This window comes from Molossus molossus, unplaced genomic scaffold, assembly GCF_014108415.1.
Source record: "Molossus molossus isolate mMolMol1 unplaced genomic scaffold, mMolMol1.p scaffold_m16_p_1, whole genome shotgun sequence".
NCBI classification, from domain to species: Eukaryota; Metazoa; Chordata; class Mammalia; order Chiroptera; family Molossidae; genus Molossus; species Molossus molossus.
In genome coordinates, this window is record NW_023425344.1 from 65,914,323 (window position 1) to 65,933,312 (window position 18,990).

An 18,990-nucleotide genomic window follows, 5' to 3' on the forward strand; every position below is an offset into this window, starting at 1 on the left:
GGGAGAGAGAGGAAGAGAGAGAGAGAGAAACATCGACATGAAAGGGACACATCGAGTGGCTGCCACCCGCACGATCAACCAGGGCCGGGGACAAACTGCAACCGAGGTACATGCCCTTAGCGGGAACCGAACCCGGGTCTCTCAGGACCGCAGGCCAACGCTCTAACCGCTGAGCCAAACCGGCCAGGGCGAGGATATGTCTTTTCAATTATATTTTCTACAGCCCTCTTTTGCACTGGCTCCGTCTTCCCCTAGGTAATTCACAGCAATTTGTAAGGAAGAATTTCAAGCAGAGGAAAAAAGGATGCAACTAGCTTGTGAGATATGTTCATCCAGTTACTTCCAACGCTTTCTTACTCAAATCATACCTTTTAAAGTAGGATATGAAGACCAAGAGAGGATTTTTAATGTTCAACCTGAGTCTGTCTTATTCTTGCCATATGTGTTCTAACTGTAAGGTTAGATTTAAAAGTAACAGCAACAAGGATACTCTGTTGACATAACACAGCAATGCCGATGCTGGACAGGGAGCCGGGAGACGGAGCAGCAATGTACTGTAAACTCTGGTTGCTCAGAGACCTGCTTTCACATTCCAGCTCTGTCACTAGTTTAGGCACAAGACTATGAGTAAATGATTCACCTCGCCGAGTCTCCCTCACAGAACTGCTACAATTGGACAAGATCTAAAAGTAAACGTGTGATTTCTCCTCTTCTTTAATACATATGAGCCCTGGAAGATTCAGTATTACTTCTATTACTTGCAGATATTTAAACACTAACAAAATCTCCCTTTCTTATCAAAACTTGTAAGTTATGCAACACCAAACAATTTACATCAACAGAAGTATGACGTGTACAATGACAACCTCTCTGAACTCATTTCTTCCTCTGCAAAGGAAGGGATCCCTAATCCCAATTCAGCTACCCACTCATTGGGTAACTACAAAGTGCCAGTGCAGGGTGAGATGCTTAACATTTTATTACCTCTAATTCTTGAAACAATTCTGAAAGACAGGCATTAAAATTCCCATTTCTTCGTCCTTTAAAGCCTTACTACTGGAAGAGAGTGGACCAGAAGTAGCATCAATGATCACTTGGGAACTGTTAGAAATACAGAATCTGGACCCCTCCCTTGCAGTTTAAAAGTATCTCCAGGTTATTCACATTTATATTGAAGTTTGAGAAAGCACTGCCCTAGGGTTCCTTTCAACTCTGCAGTTCAGTAAGTCAAAAAGCAGTATCACCCTGGCCAGCGTGGCTCAGCAGTTAGAGTGTTGGCCTTTGGACCGAAGAGCCATGGGTGCAATTCCCAGGCAAGGGCACATACCTACGCAGCAGGTTTGATCCCTGGCCCTGGTTGGAGTTGTCCGGGAAGCAACCAACCGATGTGTCTCTCTCACATTGTTTCTCTTTCCCTCTCCCTCTCTTCCACTCTATCTAAAAATCAATGGGAAAATACCCTCTGGTGAAGATTAACAATAAATAAATAAATAATGCAATATAAAGATGCCAATATCCATTATGCATATGAAATACCTACTGGTTTGTTCAGTCAACATAATTCCCATGAGATGAGAAAACCATGTCTTCGATCTTAAAAGATTTTAGCAAAGCACATTCAATTTGTGTCCTTAGACCTAAACATATACATCTTGTGTAAATGTAATCCCTTACTTCAGAGGTACCTGCCACTCCTAGTGAAAATATGGAGGTAGAAGTTTTAAACTTGAAAGAGGAAGATGTAAACAAAAAAGCATGGATGTGAACGCTAAGAATTCAAAACCTTAGGACTGATTCCACTTGAATCTAAATGCAATACAATTTGTGTTACTCTGTTGTTTTATAACACTGTCACCGTGTATCCTATAATAAACTAGAGCAGAGAAACATTGTCCACTCACCAACAACGTACAAGCAGCCATGGAGCTCACTAACTCCGTTGCCTGCTCTTCGCTGACCCATCTCTTTAACTTCTATCCACTTATCCAGATGTGGATCATACCTCTCCACACTAGATAAAGACGCTACGCCATCATTGCCACCTACTGCATAAACGTGGTTCTAAGTAAAAAGAAAATAACATCAAGTTAGAAAATAAAAATAGATTACAATGGAATTTATATATTATCCTAATGTTCAATTAGAATCTTGAAAGAAAGCATTTTGTGGCCCTGGCTGGTTTGGCTCAGCGGTTAGAGCGTTGGCCCGCGGACCAGAGAGTCCCAGGTTCGGTTCCCGCTAAGGGCAAGTACCTCAGTTGCGGTTTGTCCCTGGTCCCAGTTGGGGTCATACGGGTGGCAACCACTCGATGTGTCTCTCTCACGTTGATGTTTCTCCCTTCTTCCCTCTCTCCCTCCCGTTCTATCTGAAGATAAATGCAAAAATGTCCTTGGGTGAGGATAAAAAAAGAAAGCAAGCATTTTGTGAAATAATACAGTATATAATCAATATGTGCATACAGAAGACACGAATATCTCAGATATTTCCTATTTGGTTAGAGATGTGATGCAATGCAGTCCAATGAGCAAGCCACCGTATCACTTACTATCAGAGCCACAGAGCCAACCCCTCCCCGGGGCGTATTCATTGGCGCCACTGTACTCCACTGATCACACTCTATGTCGTATCTCTCCACATAGTTGAAGCAAGTGTTGTCATCTAGCCCTCCAATTGCATAAATCGGGCCTCCTAAGGAGGCCAAGGCAATTCCTCGCCTGCAAAGACAATAAGACACTCTTTCGCATCTGGGTTTGTTTTCAGGAAACAGGTAGCAAAAAATTAATTGTGCTGATGCAAATCATTCATCATGTTAAACTTCAACGTTTTTTCCCCCCACAGGGTTGCCAAACGTGCAAGTCTATGTGAACAGTGCCCTCTGGAGTTTATGCACCATCTACACAGATTAATGAAGTAAAACCCAGCAAAATACTATAAATGGATCCGAAACATTTAACTAGTAAAATAGCTACATAACTGAGAGGTTGGTGAATTGACAGATGGTTTACTATGAAGGTTAGCCATCAATACCATTTCTAAATTCATGTAATCTGCAGAGCATGTTTTGTTGCAGGGTTTCATTTTATCACACAAAAACATCAATTTTTATATTGCAAACATTTTATCACACTGCTTTACTTATATAGGGTATTTATTTCTCTTCTTGGAAAGGAAGAGACTTAGACCATGTTAAAAGCTAAGTCACTGTAATGATGATCAGAAAGATTATACAACTTTTTTTTTTAATCTTCACCCAAGCATATTTTTCTATTTATCTTCAGATAGAGTGGGAGAGAGAAACATCGATGTGAGAGGGACACATCGACTGCTTGCCTCCCACACGACCCTGACCATGGATGAACTGCAACCGAGGTACGTCCCCTTGACCTGAATCGAACCCAGGAGTCATTGGTCAGTGGGTTGATGCTCTAACCACTGGCCAGGGCCATAAATTTCTTAAAAAACACATTGCAGCAATCAAAATTTGAACTATTCTAAAACTTATCTGTCACTGACTTGGGATGTACTTTGAATAAAGTGCTGTACCTTACATCTCTACTACCTTGCTTCTTCATCTGTACCCCATTTGAGACAGGGATACACAGCTGATATGAGTTAATGCAGGTAAAGCACTAAGATCAGTAACTGGTGCATATTTAGAGCTATGTATTAGCTATTGTTACTGGTGAGAGCAGCTGTTCTACTGAGATTCTAACTCTTAAGTTTACAAAAGAGTAGCTAAGAAAAGATTTTTTTTTTTATCCTCACCCAAGGACATTTTTGCATTTAGCTTCAGATAGAGCGGGAGGGAGAGAGGGAGGAAGAGAGAAAGAGAGAGAGAAACATCCATGTGAGAGAGACATCAAGTGGTTGCCACCCACACGACCCCAACCCGGGCGGGGGACAAACTGCAACCGAGGTACATGCCCTTAGCGGGAACCGAGCCTAGGACTCTCCAGTCCGCGGGCCGATGCTCTAACCAGGGCCAGGGCCAGGGCCAACCAAGGAAAGAATTCTTAAAGATAATATTGTCATTCATTTTCTGTCACCCGAACCTCTTTTCTCTTAAGTAGAAAGCAATGACTCATAAAATACTGTGGTTATAAAACTTCCCAGGTGTGTGAACACATGTGTGCACTCTAGAACATAAGAGTGTTATATCATGGCAGAAATAAGTGTGCCTAGTAATTCTCCCTCCCCCTTCACACCCAAAAGCACAAGAGTATATGACATTGGCTATTTCCCATTCCTCAAAACCCTCCTCTTGACTTTCATGACATCACATGATGGAGTTTCTACCTACATCTCTAGCTGGTGCTTTTGAGCTTCCTTTATCAGCGCCTTCTTCTCTACTCCGTCATTACATTATGAAGTTCTCTAAGGCCTCCGATCACCCTATCCTCTCTCAGTAGGCAATCTCATCTTTTCTGCGGATTTATGATAGTTCTAATATACATTTCCAGACATAATCCAACTTCTATCTCAAATCCGTCTTGCTGGCTCTTCAACCTTAACTTTAATCTGAGATGAAACTCTCTGTCCACTTCCCTACGACAGGCAGAATTCTGAGAGTCCCCACCAGGACACTCACCCTCTAGTTTTTGTTTATGCTCCATTAGATGGCAAAGGGGAGATTACCTGAGTGCCCGCTCTAATCATATGAGCCTATAAAGCAGAGAATGTATCCAGCTGGTAGCAGACACGTTAGAAACTTAAAGAAGGAGGTCAATTCTGCACGCCACTCTTGTTTGACAGTCGCGGGGAACACTTGGAAAAACCCGGAGAGTGGTCTCTAGGGAACCCCTGGCCAACAGTCAGTAAAAATGAGAAACTAACTCCTACAATGACAAGGAACAGAATTCTATCAATAACCTAAATGACCTTGGAAGCAGTTTCTTCCCCATAGCCTCCAGATAAGAACCTGGCCCAGCCTACACCTTGATTTTGGGCTTGTGAGACACTAAGTGTCTGCTGGACATCTGGCCTATGGAACTAAATAAATGACTATTTATTTGTGTGTCAATAAATGACTATTGTTTTCCGCTGCTAAGTTTGTGGTCATTGGTTACACAGCAATAGAAAACTAACAGACCCATCAAAAGACTAAACAAAAATTTCATTTGTTCACTGCCTTGTTTTGTCTAATACAGAAAATTGTATTATCATCCATGTTGGGATGCTTACGCCAGGCACTGAAGACTGTCCTTGCCTCTACTTAGTCTTCTTTCTAGCTCCCACACCTGGTTATCGTTAGACCTTGCGGACAGTACACTTCTGAACTCGCTCTCAAATACGTCCTCTTTTCTCTTTCCCACCTTCTACTACTTAAGTCTAAGCCACCATTATTTCTTGGCTGAAATGTTACAATAATACTTTTGGTTTCCCAGACTTTCCACACTGTCCTTCTCAGATTCCTTCTCTATTTCACATGCAGAGGATGTCAGAAATGAGAAATGTGATTCTATCATTCCCCTGCTATTAAAAAAAAAAAGCCTCTGTGTGTGTGTGTGTGTGTGTGTGTGTGTGTGTGTGTATTTCAAAGCCCACTAGATAAAATAAATCTTGGCAAACCTGAAAGGCCCTCATGCATTACCTACTGTCTCAGCCTTATTTCTTGACACTATTCCCTTTGATCTCTCACCCGTATTGATGTCTCTCATGCTCTCTGCTCTCACTCACCTCCAGATTTTCAAAGATTCTTCATCTCTTTCTACCCACCACCACTTAATTAGGATAGATTATTCTATCCCTTCAGATCTTAGGTTAAACGGGACTTCACTCTGCACCCTTAACTTACCCTGTGCTAACATTACTACTGTCCTTATAATCATGTCTTCATTTGTATTTTTCCTTCTAGAATGTAAGCTCTATGAAGCAGGGGCTTTGGCTGTCTTATTTACTGCTGTATCTTCAGCACTTGATAATGATCATTTAACTGGTGTCTGTTGAATAAATACATCAACCGCTAGAGATGTTCTGCTAGTATAAGGGGTTTCAATAAAACCACAGGTTAGACAAAAAAAACAAACAAACAAAACAAAACCCACAGATTAAACAAACACCAGTGTCCATTTTAGTGGAAAGATTAAAAAGAAGGGGGGAAAAGTAAAGAAACCAGATTTTTACATGTGAATATGACCTTGGAGTGAATACTGAAAAAAATGATTTGGAGAATTACAAATTATAAGCAAATAATATGACAGAATAATTGCAGTTTTATTATTTATTGGTTTATTTTTTAATCCTCACCCGAGAATATTTTTCCATTGATTTTCTTTTTAGATAGAGTGGGAGGGAGGGAGGATAAATGAGAGGGAGAGGGTGAGAGGGAGAGAGAGGGAGGGTGAGAGAGGGAGAGAGAAACATCGATGTGAGAGACACATTGATTGGTTGCCTCCTGCACAACCCTGCCCAGGGCCAGTGATCCAACACGCAATTGAGGTACGTGCCCCTGACCAGTAATCGAACCAACAACTCTTTAGTCTGTGGGCCAACACTCTAACCACAGAGCCAAACCGGCCTGGGCAAGTCCCATTGTTTTTTTTACATAGCTGGATAACTATTATAAAATGCTCAGGGCATATTTTAAAAGATTAACAAATTCAACTGCTATTTTGCTAGAGAAGTTCCACTCAATTCTTGGCTAAAAACTAGCCAAGATAAAGAGGCAAGGGCATAAAGATTAAACTTTTACTTTAGGGTTTTCTCCCTCATTTTAATTAACGTATTACAATTTTAATTTTATTTGTAGTTACCATGTAGTATAAATCAAAGCCTATTAAAGTATTAAAATGTCACTTGTAGATAAGTGAGAGATAATAGCATACTTTAAGATCAGCTTTTTCACCCTGGGGATTCTTTTTCCTCATGAGGAAAATAAATAGGCTAAAAAATCTCTTTTTAGAAGAACTCTTTTCACAGTTCCACCTAATTTTTCATACTTACAACACATGAAGAAAACCAGGTTAAACTGCTGGAGAATAAAAATCAGATGGCAATCATCCCATGTGCAGTTCAAGTTAAAATTGCTTGTTTTGACAAAAAGTCACGTTTAACTCTTACAGAATGTTGCTAGTTTGCAAACCATACAAGCCATAATGTTTAAAGTTAGGTTGGTTGTTTTTTAAAATAAAATTGCAATAAGATGTTTTGATATTTGGCCCTGGCCGGTTTGGCTCAGCGGTTAGAGCGTCGGCCTGGGTCTGGAGAGACCCGGGTTCGGTTCCCGCTAAGGGCACGTACCTCAGTTGCAGTTTGTCCCTGGCCCTGGTTGGGTCCCGTGGGAGGCAATCACTCAATGTGTCCCTTTCACATCAATGTTTCTCCCTCTCCCTCAACTCCTCTCTCTCCCCTCCACTCTATCTGAACAAAAATGGAAAAATGTCCTCAAGTGAGGATTAAAAAAAAGTGTTTTGATTTTTGTTCCGATACAAAGCTACTCTTAAGCAGTACTTTGAATACGTATTCAGATAGCCCTCTTTTTCTTCCTTTATCACATTTTCACTCTGAAACAGAGGCAGAATTATTGTAGTATCTAGGTTTACGTAAATAATTGAGCTTAGTCTTTGAAATCCTCACTCTATTTGCTGAATTTTAAATTGAATAAAGAATAAGAACAGGTAATCTAATTTAATCTCCTATTTAGTACAAAAATATGTTACCTTTCTGACATATACATATATAATAATTCCAGTTACTGGGAGGTATTATAGTACAGTCCATTACTATTACATTGAACTATAAATAAATATCCCTTCCTCCTAAAGCACTATATACATCTCTTAAATGTCTAGATATTCTCTAAAGTGCTCATGTCACCAGACCAAACCTTTCAAGAATTTTTTTTTTATCCTCACCTGAGGACATTTTTCCATATTTTGTTCAGATAGAGTGGGAAGGAGAGGGAGAGAAACATCGACGTGAAAGGGACACATCGAGTGGTTGCCACCCGCATGACCCAGCCAGGGCCGGGGACAAACTGCAACCGAGGAGCGTGCCCTTAGCGGGAACCGAACCAGGGTCTCTCTGGACCGCAGGCTGGTGCTCTAATTGCTGAGCCAAACTGGCCAGGGCCCTTTCAATAATTTTTAAGCCATGGTTTTCAGATCTCTTACGAACCGACTAGTCTGTACTTACATGCAGCCCACATTTACAACAATTTTTGTGCATCCCTATATACCATAATTATTTTTAAATTATAAGTATACATTACTGTACCAACAGATCATGTTCATTATAAAACATCCATTCAAGTCTGGCCGGTGTAGCTCAGTGGTTGAGTGTTGACCCACACACCAAGAGGTCACCAGTTCGATTTCCGGTCAGGACATATTCCCAGGTTGTGGGCCAAATCCCCAGGGGGGTGCATGCAGGAGACAGCCAATCGATGGTCTCTCATCAACGTTTCCATCTCTCTCTCCTCTCTCTAAAAAACCAATAAAAAAGAAAAATTAAAAAAAAAAAAAAAAAAGACATCCTGTCTTCTCTTTAAAAAAACAAAACAGCCCTGGCTAGTTTGGCTCAGCGGTTAAAGTGTCGGCCTGCGGTCCAGAGAGACCCGGGTTCGGTTCCTGCTAAGGGCACGTTACTTCGGTTGCAGTTTGTCCCCGGCCCTGGTTGGTCGTGCGGGTGGCAGCCACTCGATGTGTCCCTTCACATCGATGTTTCTCTCTCTCTCTCCCTTCCTCTCTCTCCCTCCCACTCTATCTGTACAAAAAATGGAAAAATATCCTCGGGTGAGGATAAAAAAAATAATAATAATAAATAAATAAATAAATAAACAGCCCTGGCCCGTTTGGCTCAGCGGTTAGAGCATCCGCCTGCGGTCCGGAGAGACCCGGGTTCGGTTCCCGCTAAGGGCATGAACCTCAGTTGCAGTTTGTCCCCGGCCCTGGTTGGTTGTGCGGGTGGCAGCCACTCGATGTGTCCCTTTCACATCGATGTTTCCCTCTCTCTCTCTTCCTTTCTCTCCCTCCCACACTGTCTGTACAAAAAATGGAAAAATGTCCTCGGATGAGGATTAAAAAAAATAAAATAAAAAAAAAATACAAAAACAAAACAAAAAAAACATCCATTAAAGCCCTGGCCAGTTTACTCAGTGGTTAGAGCGTCGACCCGCGGACCAATGAGTCGCAGGTTCAATTGTGGTCAAGGGCACGTACCTCAGTTGTGGTTCATCCCCAGCCCTGGTCGGGTCAGTCGTGCAGGAGGCAACCAGTTGATATGGCTCTATCACATCGATGTTTCTCTCTGTCTCTCTCTCTCTCTGTCTCTCTCTCCCCCTCCCTCTTACTCTGATGATAAATGGAAAAATATCCTCAGGTGAGGAATAAAATAATAAAATAAAATAAAATAAAAGATTCATTCAAAATATATTTAAAAGGATTAAATTTAAAATGTAGAGACTTCCGGTCAAGATGGCGGCGTAGGTAAACGCGGTATCGCGTCCTCCCACAACCACATCAAAGTTACAACTAAACTACAGAACAACCATCATTTAAAACCACCTGAAATCAAGCTGAATGGAAGTCCTACAACTACGGAATTAGAGCAGCAGCCACATCCAGACTGGTAGGAGGGGTGGAGGCAGACGGGCTGGTCCCACACCCACCTGTGGCGGATAAAAATCAGGAGGACACCTCGGCTGGGAAGGTCCTTCCTGAGGACTGAGGGGTCCCCGTCCCACACCAGGCGCCCCGCTCAGGGTTCCAGTGCCAGAAAGAGAATCCCCATAACTTCTGGCTGGAAAAACCAGCAGGAACTGAGGCTCAGGGAAGCTGACACCCTTCCCAGGCAGCTCCTCTTAAAGGGCCCGCGCACAGATTTATCGAACTCACTCCCTCTAAGCTCGGAGGGGAGGCAGCTCGAGGGGCGCCAGAGACATACAGGGAAGAACTGAGCTGTTTGGCACTGGAGCGAGGGCTGGAGAGGAGGTTTTCTCCCGACAAATGTGCTGTCCGAGGCCTTTGTTCCTTTGGTGAGCCCTTCCCGGGGGCAGCAGACAGCCGCCATATCTGGGACGCCAGCAACCTGGCTCACACTGGTAGCCCCGCCCTGCTGACTCCCTGAGGCCCCGCCCCACCCCACCCAACTTTCAGGCCCACCCAAGCTGTTGCCACTTGCTTAACCATAGGATTGGCCTGTCTTGGATCCTGCTTCAGGTTTTTCCTAAATTCTTTCAAACAAGCAGCATCTGGTCTCAGCTATCCCCATACTGCTTGTTAAGTAATACACTGAAACAAACACAGGGAGGCAGCCAAAATGAGGAGACAAAGAAACAGGTCCCAAATGAAAGAACAGAACAAAACCCCAAGAAAAGAACTAAGCGAAATGGAGATAAGCAACCTAACAGATGCTGAGTTCAAAATTCTGCTTATAAGGATGCTCAATGAACTTAGTGAGAACCTCAGCAAACTTAGTGAGGGCCTCAAGAGCATAAAAAAGGACCAGTCAGAAATGATGGATGCACAGTCAGAAATGAAGGAGGCGTTAATTGAAATAAAGAATAATTTACACAGATTCAGCCCTGGCCGGTTTGGCTCAGTGGTTAGAGCGTCGGCCTGCGGTCCTGAGAGACCCGGGTTCGGTTCCTGCTAAGGGCACGTACCTCGGTTGCAGTTTGTCCCCGGCCCTGGTCAGTCGTGCGGGTGGCAGCCACTCGATGTGTTCCTTTCACATCGATGTTTCTCTCTCTCTCTCTGTTCCTCTCTCTCCCTCCCACTCTACCTGAACAAAAAAATGGGAAAATGTCCTCGGGTGAGGATAAAAAAATAATAATAATAATTTACACAGATTCAATAGTAGAGTACGTAAATCCAAGAAGCAAACCACTGATTTGGAATATAAGGAAGCAAAAAACGCCCAATCAGAACAGCAAAAAGAAAAAAGAATCCCAAAAAAATGAGGATAGCATAAGGAGCCTCTGGGACAACTTCAAGCGTGCTAACATTCACATCTTGGGGGTGCCAGAAGGAGAAGAGCGAGAACAAGAAATTGAAAACCTGTTTGAAACAATAATGGCAGAAAACTTTCCTAACGTGGTGAAGGAAACAGACATACAAGTCCAAGAAGCACATAGAGTCCCAAACAAGATGAACTCCAAAGGCCCACACCAAGACACATCATCATCAAAATGCATAAGGTTCAAGACAAAGAGAGAATCTTAAAAGCAGCAAGAGAAAAGCAGTTAGTTACCAACAAGGGTGTTCCCATAAGGCTGTCAGCTGATTTCTCAAAAGAAACTTTGCAGGCCAGAAGGGAGTGGCAAGAAATATTCACAGTGATGAAAAGCAAGAATCTACAACCAAGATTACTGTATCCTGCAAAGCTATCATTTAGAATCAACGGCAATATAAAGAGTTTCCCAGACAAGAAAAAGTTAAAGGAGTTCATCATCACCAAACCGTTATTATATGAAATGTTGAAGGGTCTTTTTGAAGAAAAAGATAAAATATATGAACAAATAAAATGGCAATGAATACATATCTATCGACAATGGAATCTACAAACAAAATGAACAGCAGAACAGAAACATTCTCATAGATACAGAGAACATTTGGTTGGTTGCCAGATGGGAGGGGGGTTGGGGGAATAGATAAAAAAGGTGAAGAGATTAAGAAGTACAAATTCATTGCTAGACTGACAAACCTCAAAGGGAAAGGGGTTGGGGGTGGTGGGAAGAAGTAAACCAAAGAACTTATATGCATAACCAATGGACACAGACAATAGTGTGGGAAAAGGAGGGAGGGGGGCAGGAGTGGGGAGGAGGGAGTCAGTGTGGGAAAAATGAGGAACATCTGTAATACATTCAACAATAAAGATTTTTAAAAAAATAAAATAAAATAAAATGTAGAGAGTCTCATTTTTCATCCCCATACCCGAACCGATACTGCATAGTCCACTTTGAGACCATAGCTATAGATACGGACGAATAGCATAAAGAACAGTACAAGTACAATCTCCCTCATCTAAAGGCTGCAAGTCTCTTAATGTGGGCAACTGTATTATATTTTCTTTTTTCCTTTCCTTTTTTTTTTAAGGAGCTGTGCTTTATATTGGTTGAGGCACTTTTTCCATATAAAACATAATTACAAACCTGACTTCCCACTATGGTGTACTGGTGTAAATGATTTTTTTAAAACACATCAAGTGCCTGGTCAGTGTGGCTCAGTGGTTGAGTGTCAACCCATGTACCAAGAGGTCACCATTTCAATTCCCGGTCAGGGCACATGCCCAGGTTGTGGGCCCATTCCCCAGTGGGGGGCATGCAGGAGGCAGCCAATTGATGTTCTCTCTCATCAATGTTTCTATCTCTCTCTCCCTTTCCCTTCCTTTTTCTCTAAAAAAAAATCAAAACACTTAAAAAAAAATAAAAAAACATCAAGCAGGTTTTACCTATAGCTCTAGAATGTTTTGTTTCCTATGTTTATGAATCCTGATTTCATCACATATTAGCTATCCTTCCACTTGAGAATATTAAAAAAAAAAATGGTATTGGAGTCATTTTAAAAATTCTGAACGGGCTAGTCAACATTTACTAAGTCATGTTACTAAAAATCTTCTCCTTTAGACTGATACATTTATCAACATATATTTCAATTTACTATAGATGAAGATGTTAAATATTAATAGTTATAATGATTAAAAATAATTAATAGACATTGCATGTTAAAATACATACATCTTAGTTCTAAAGCTATTATCTTAACAGGGAAACACCAGAGACATTTTCATTAAGATCAGGAACAAGGCAAAAACATTTTTATCTCTGTTACTATTCACACTATATTAGATTACTAGCCAATACAATTAGAAAAGAAAAACCAATTAGAAGCATAAAAATGTGTGGAAAAACTGGCAGATGTTGAATAAGGTCTACTGATTAATAGTTTTGTACTGATGTTAATTTCCTGATTTTAATCACTGTACTATGATGGTGTAAGATATTAACATTAGGGGATCTGGGTGACGAGTATACGGCAGGATTTCTCTATTGAGGCACTCCTGACATTTGGGGTCGGATAACCTGTTCCATGGGAGACTTTCTTGTGCACTCCAGGTTCAGTAGCAGCATCCTTGGCCTCTCCCAATAAGATGCCAGCAGCAACTCCCTCAACCTCCCTGCCACCAACCCAAGTTGTGACAACCAAAAATGCCCCCAGACATTGCCAAGGGATTCACAGAGGGAGCAAAATCACCTCCAGTTGAGAATCATGGGTACAGAGGAATTCTACTGTTTTTGCAACTTTCAGAAAACTAAATTTATTTCAAAACATAAAGTTTTTTAAAAAAATCAATGTTCCGGTTTAAGTGAAAACTACAGGCTTTGTATTATCATACTCTAAGATATGATTCCATTTTTAATTCTCAAGAAAATAAAGTTAAGGCAAAGCATCACATTAGATGTTTTAACAAAATGTGTTGAAGAAGATATTTAAAGGTTCTAAAAATGTAGCCCTTTCAATCATAGGAAGCTTTCTCTATGTTTTAATGACAAATCAAAATAAATGTCCATGCTGATCTACCTCTTTGTGTTCATTGATGCCTTCATTATCCATTTATTAGTGAGAGGGTCAAACATCTCCATGCTACCTAAATGTTCATTTCCATCATGTCCACCCACAGCATACACTTTACCTGTCAAATAGAGAAGTATTTTCATTTTATTTCAAATAAACTGAGTTATTTACATATATAATCAACATATGATTAGAACAGCATAATAATTTACAAGTATTCTTCTGTCCAACATTATGATAATGTCATTTGCGTAGTCAAATGGAAATAAATGGCAGCTTCTACTTAATAAGATGCCTGGAAGTTGCTGTTCTACATGAAATTATTTATTTATTTATTTATTTATTTATTTATTTATTTATTTATTTATGTTAAGCCTCACTGGAGAATGTTTTTCCATTGATTTTTAGAGAATGTGTAAGGGAGGGAGGGTGAAGACTGAGGGGGGAGAGAGAGAGAGAGAGACAGAGACAGAGAGAGAGAGAAACATCGATGGGAGAGAGACACATCGATTGTTTGCCTCCCGCACTGCCCAGACAAGGGCTGGGGATCAAACCTGCAATCCAGGTACATGCCCTTAATCAGAATCAAACCCTTGACCATACAGGGCCTATGGTCAAGGGCCAACACTCTAACTGTTCATCCAAACTGTCCAGGGCTACATGAAATTATCTAAATGCTCAAACACTATCCCTCCCTTGGGTTTCCTAACTTTTTATTACTTAGTAGATGAAATCAGTGATTATGCTTTAAAATAAGTTTAGTAAAATGAAAAAAATGCTCTTATGTTACATAAAGAAAATATAAAATAACAATATAATCAAACTTTTTCTAAATGAAGTAAATACAAAAAAATTGGAAAGCTTTCCATATCAAAAATGCTAACTGTGGCAATCTGAGTGTTTGAGTTACAGATAATTTTATATTTATATATATATGTGTGTATATATACACACACACTCATATACATATATATATACACACATATATATATACACACACACACACACATTTTTTATCTTCACTCGAGGACATTTTTGCATTTATCTTCAGATAGAGCAGGAGGGAGAGAGGAAGAGAGAGAGAAACATCAATGCAAGAGAGACACATCAAGTGGCTGCCACCCACACAACCCCAACAGGGACCGGGAATGAACTGCAACTGAGGTATGTGCCCTTAGTGGGAACCGAACCCAGGACTCTCCACTCCGCAGGCCGATGCTTTAACCACTGAGCCAAACCGGCCAGGGCAGATAATTTTATATTTTTATTAAAATGTTTCAATATTTTCTCAAAAAAGCATTTATACATTTATAATCAGAATAAAGTGAGTTTTTAATCTTTGTTGTTGAAAGTATTACAGGTGTCCCCCTTTTTCCCCCATTGACCCCCCTCCTCCCCACTCCTACCCTCTTCCTGATTTCCTCAAACTATTATCTGTGTCCACTGGCTGTGCATATATGGATGTATGTTCTTTGGTTCATCTCCTCCCAACCCCCCATCTCCCTTTCCTCTGAAGTTTGTCAGTCCATTCCCTACTTCCATGTCTCTGCATCTATTTTGATCGTCAGTTTTGTTCATGATATTCCATAAATATGTGAGATCATGTGGCACTTGTCTTTCTCTGACTGCTTATTTCACCCAGCATAATGCTCCCCCAAGTTCCTCCATGTTGTCTCAAAGGGTAAGATATTTTTCTTTCTTATCGCTGTATAGTATTCCACTGTGTATATGTGGCACAGCTTTTTTATCCACTCATCTACTGATGGGCACTTGGGTTGTTTCCAGATCTTAGCTATTGTAAATAGCACTGCTATGAACATAGAGGTGCATATATTCTGACTGGTGTGTCAGGCTTCTTAGGATATATTTAAAGAAGTGGGATCACTGGGTCACATGGCAGTTCCATTTCTGATTTTTTGAGGAAACACCATATTATTTTCCACAGTGGCTGCACCAGTCTGCATTCCCACCAGCAGTGCACTAGAGTCCCCTGTTCTCCACAGCTTCACCAGCACTTGTTTGATGATTTGTTGATGGCTGCCAATCTGGCCGGTGTGAGGTGATCTCATTGTCATTTTAATTTGCACCTCTCTTGATGATTAATGATGTTGAGCATTTTTTTTCATATACGTATGTCTTTGCCATTTGTATGTCCTGTTTGGAGAAGTGTTTATTCAGGTCCTCTGCCCATTTTCAACTGAATTATTTGTCTTCCTTTTGTTGAGTTGTATGAGTACTCTATATATTTTGGATACTAACCCCTTATCTGATGTATCATTGGCAAATATGTTCTCCCATACAGTGGGTTCCTTTTCCATTTTGATGCTGGTTTCTTTTGCCATGCAGAAGCTTTTTATTTTGATGTAGTCCCATTTATTAATTTTTTCTTCTGTTTCTCTTGCCCTTGGCAATGTATCAGTGAAAATTCTGCTATGTGTGATGTCTGAGATTTTTCTTTGCAATTTTTACTATTTTTTTACAGATGTTTCTTTTTCCCCCCTAGACACCTGAGATTTTTCTACCTACATTTTCTTCTAGTGTTTTTATGCATTCACGAGTTATATTTAAGTATTGTATCTATTTTGAGTTTATTCTTATGTATGGTGTAAGCTGGTGGTCTAAAAGTAATTTTTAGAAAGTCTCCTAATAATTTATCCATGGTTCATTGCAATTAATCATTTTCAGTGACCAATAAAAAAAAAATCTCATTTCAATAATAATTACACCTGGCCAGTGTGGCTCAGTGGATTTAGAGGTCCTGGTTCGATTCCTGGTCAGGGCACATGCCCTGGTTGCAGGATCAATCCCCAGTAGGGGGCATGCAGGAGGCAGCTGATCAATGTATGTCTCTCACATTGATGTTACTCTCTCTCTCTCCCTTCCTTTCTCTAAATAATCAATAAAAATATTTAAGTAATAATAATTAGATGAGTAGCCCTGACCAGTGTGGCTCAATGAATAGAGCTTTGGCCTGTACACCAAGGGTCTCAGGTTCAATTCCTGGTCAAGGGTGCATACCTGGGTTGCAGGTTCGATCCCTGGCCCCAGTTGGGGTCGTGCAGGAGGCAAAAAAATCAATGTTTCTCTCTCTCTCTTTCTTAATCTCTTCCCCCCACAACTCCTTCCCTTACACTCGTTCTAAAAATCAATGGAAAAAATATCCTCAGGTGAAGATTAACAAAAATAATAATAAATAATAATAATAATAATAATTAGATGGGTATAGAAAAAGCTGGTATATATTTATTATTTGGGTTCAATGAACATTTTTATTCAGTTTGATTCTTTTGCAAATATAATTCACAATAGTTTATTCTGACTCCCTTTCCCCTGACACTCATCTCCTATTAAGCAATTATATGCAAGAGATTATACACTGAGCGTCAACGGGGACGTAAAGCAAGTAAATAATCATCATCCAACTATTTTATTGATATATTGAAACATACTTATCATTTATCAATTTTTTTATACAAAGAAAGGATTTTCAAAGTTCAAATATTTTAAAAGAGCATTATGATCCTGCGATGTGACTTTAAGACAACAGTGAACCCACCTTCCACAGAGATTACACCCACGTGTCGCCTGCGACTATTCATTTCTGGTCCAAAGAACCAACTGTTTTTGTTGACAGAATAGCATTCAATACTGCGAAAAGGGTCACCGGATCCACCTCGACCACCTACACAAAACAGCACACCTAAAGGTAAAGCCACAAAATAGAGGTCAAAATCATAGTTCCCTAATTTCAAAATATCGATGCTTCTCTCACTCTCCTTTCCTCTCTCTCTAAAATCAACAAAGCCCAGCTGATGCGGCTCAGTGGTTGAGCATCGACCCATGCACCAAGAGGTCACTGGTTCGATTCCCAGTCAAGACACGTGCCCAGGTTGTGGGCCCGATCCCCAGTGGGGGGCATGCAGGAGGTAGCCAATCGATATTTTCTCTCATTGATGTTTCTCTCTCTCCCTCTCCCTTCTCCTCTCTCTAAAAATCAATATAGAAAAAAAATTTTTTTTAAATCAACAAAAATATTAAAGATAATAAAATAAAATAAAAATGGCAATTTTATTGTTATACAGGCATACTTCAGAGATACTGCAATCTGGTTCCAGACCACTGTAACAAAGCCAATATCACAATTACGCCAGTCACACAAATTTCTTGGTTTCCCAAGGCATATAAAAGTTATGTTCAGCCCTGGCTGGTTTGGCTCAGTGGTTAGAGTGTCGGCCCTCGGACCAAAGAGTCTCGGATTCAATTTCTGATTAAGGGCACATGCCTGGGTTGCAGGTTCGATCCCTGGCCTCAAGGGGTCATGTGGGAGGCAATCAGTTGATGTGTCTCTCTCATTGATGTTTCTCTCTCTCTCTCTCTCTTTCTCTCTCTCTCTCTCTCTCTCCCCTCTCCCTCTCCCTCTCTCTCTCCATCCCTCCCTCCCTCCTTCCCTTCCACTCTATCTAACAATGGAAAGGTATCCTTGGGTGAGAATTAACAACAAAAAAAGTTAATGTTTATACTATACTGTAGTGCATTCAGTGTGCAATAGGATTATGTCTAAAAAAATGTACACACCTTGCCCAGTGGCTGGTTTCTCAGTGGTTAGAGCATTGGCCCACAGACAAAGGATCCCAGGTTCGATTCCCAGTCAAGGGAACGTACCTGGGTTATAGGTTTGATCCCCGGCCCCAGTGGGGGTCATGCAGGAGGCAACCAATTGATGTGTCTCTCACACTGATGTTTCTCTCTCTCCCCCTTCTACTCTATCTAAAAAGCAATGGAAAAATATCCTCAGGTAAGGATTAAAAAAAATGTACATACTTTAATTTAAAAATACTTGACTTCTGAAAAATGCTAACCATTATCTGAGCCTTCAGCAAGCTTTTTTTCCGGTGGAGGTTCTTGTCATTATTTTGCAAAACATCTGCAATATCGGCGAAGTGCAATAAAATGGGTATGCCTATATATATTTCACTACAATTATCAAGAAACCAAAATTTTCTGTGTGGTCCAGAATCAATCCAAAGGCATAAAACACAGGTTGTAGAGTCGGCTTGCAGAGTTTCAGACTCAGCAGATTTGTGGTAAGTTCAAGACTGTATCTCTAACAAGTTCCCAAGTGGATTTTGATGCTACTGGTCCAGGGGCCACACTCCCTGCACACTGTGAGAGCCACTGCCCTACAAGATAGAGCCGGAGCACAGCATACAGGCTGCAGTGTCCAACCTGATCTTCTCTCTCTCTCTTAAAACTTCAACCTCCTGCAACACGCGTGTAGTTAGTGCTCCTCCTCAATGTTCTGATAGTAATTCTTTGGTAACTATCATTCACTTAACATACAGTATTGAAATTACCTATTATGCTGACATTTGTCACCAGAAACTAAGCTAGACTGACTGTGTGCTAAGTATTTATGCACTAATAAGGACTAGCACAGTGCCAAGCATGTTCTAGGCATTCGATAAATGTAAAATGA

General features: G+C 40.7%; 1 protein-coding gene across 1 annotated transcript in view; it reads right to left on the minus strand.

Annotated features, from left to right (window-relative positions):
- KLHL8 (kelch like family member 8) overlaps positions 1 to 18,990 on the minus strand; it is a 39,800-nt gene that overhangs the window by 2,442 nt on the left and 18,368 nt on the right. The window contains exons 5-8 of the mRNA XM_036243397.1: positions 17,071 to 17,214; positions 13,521 to 13,632; positions 2,546 to 2,714; positions 1,902 to 2,061 (exon numbers count right to left, since the gene is read on the minus strand). Of these exons, the coding sequence (XP_036099290.1) occupies positions 1,902 to 2,061; positions 2,546 to 2,714; positions 13,521 to 13,632; positions 17,071 to 17,214 (585 nt within the window). The remainder of the gene's footprint in view (positions 1 to 1,901; positions 2,062 to 2,545; positions 2,715 to 13,520; positions 13,633 to 17,070; positions 17,215 to 18,990) is intronic.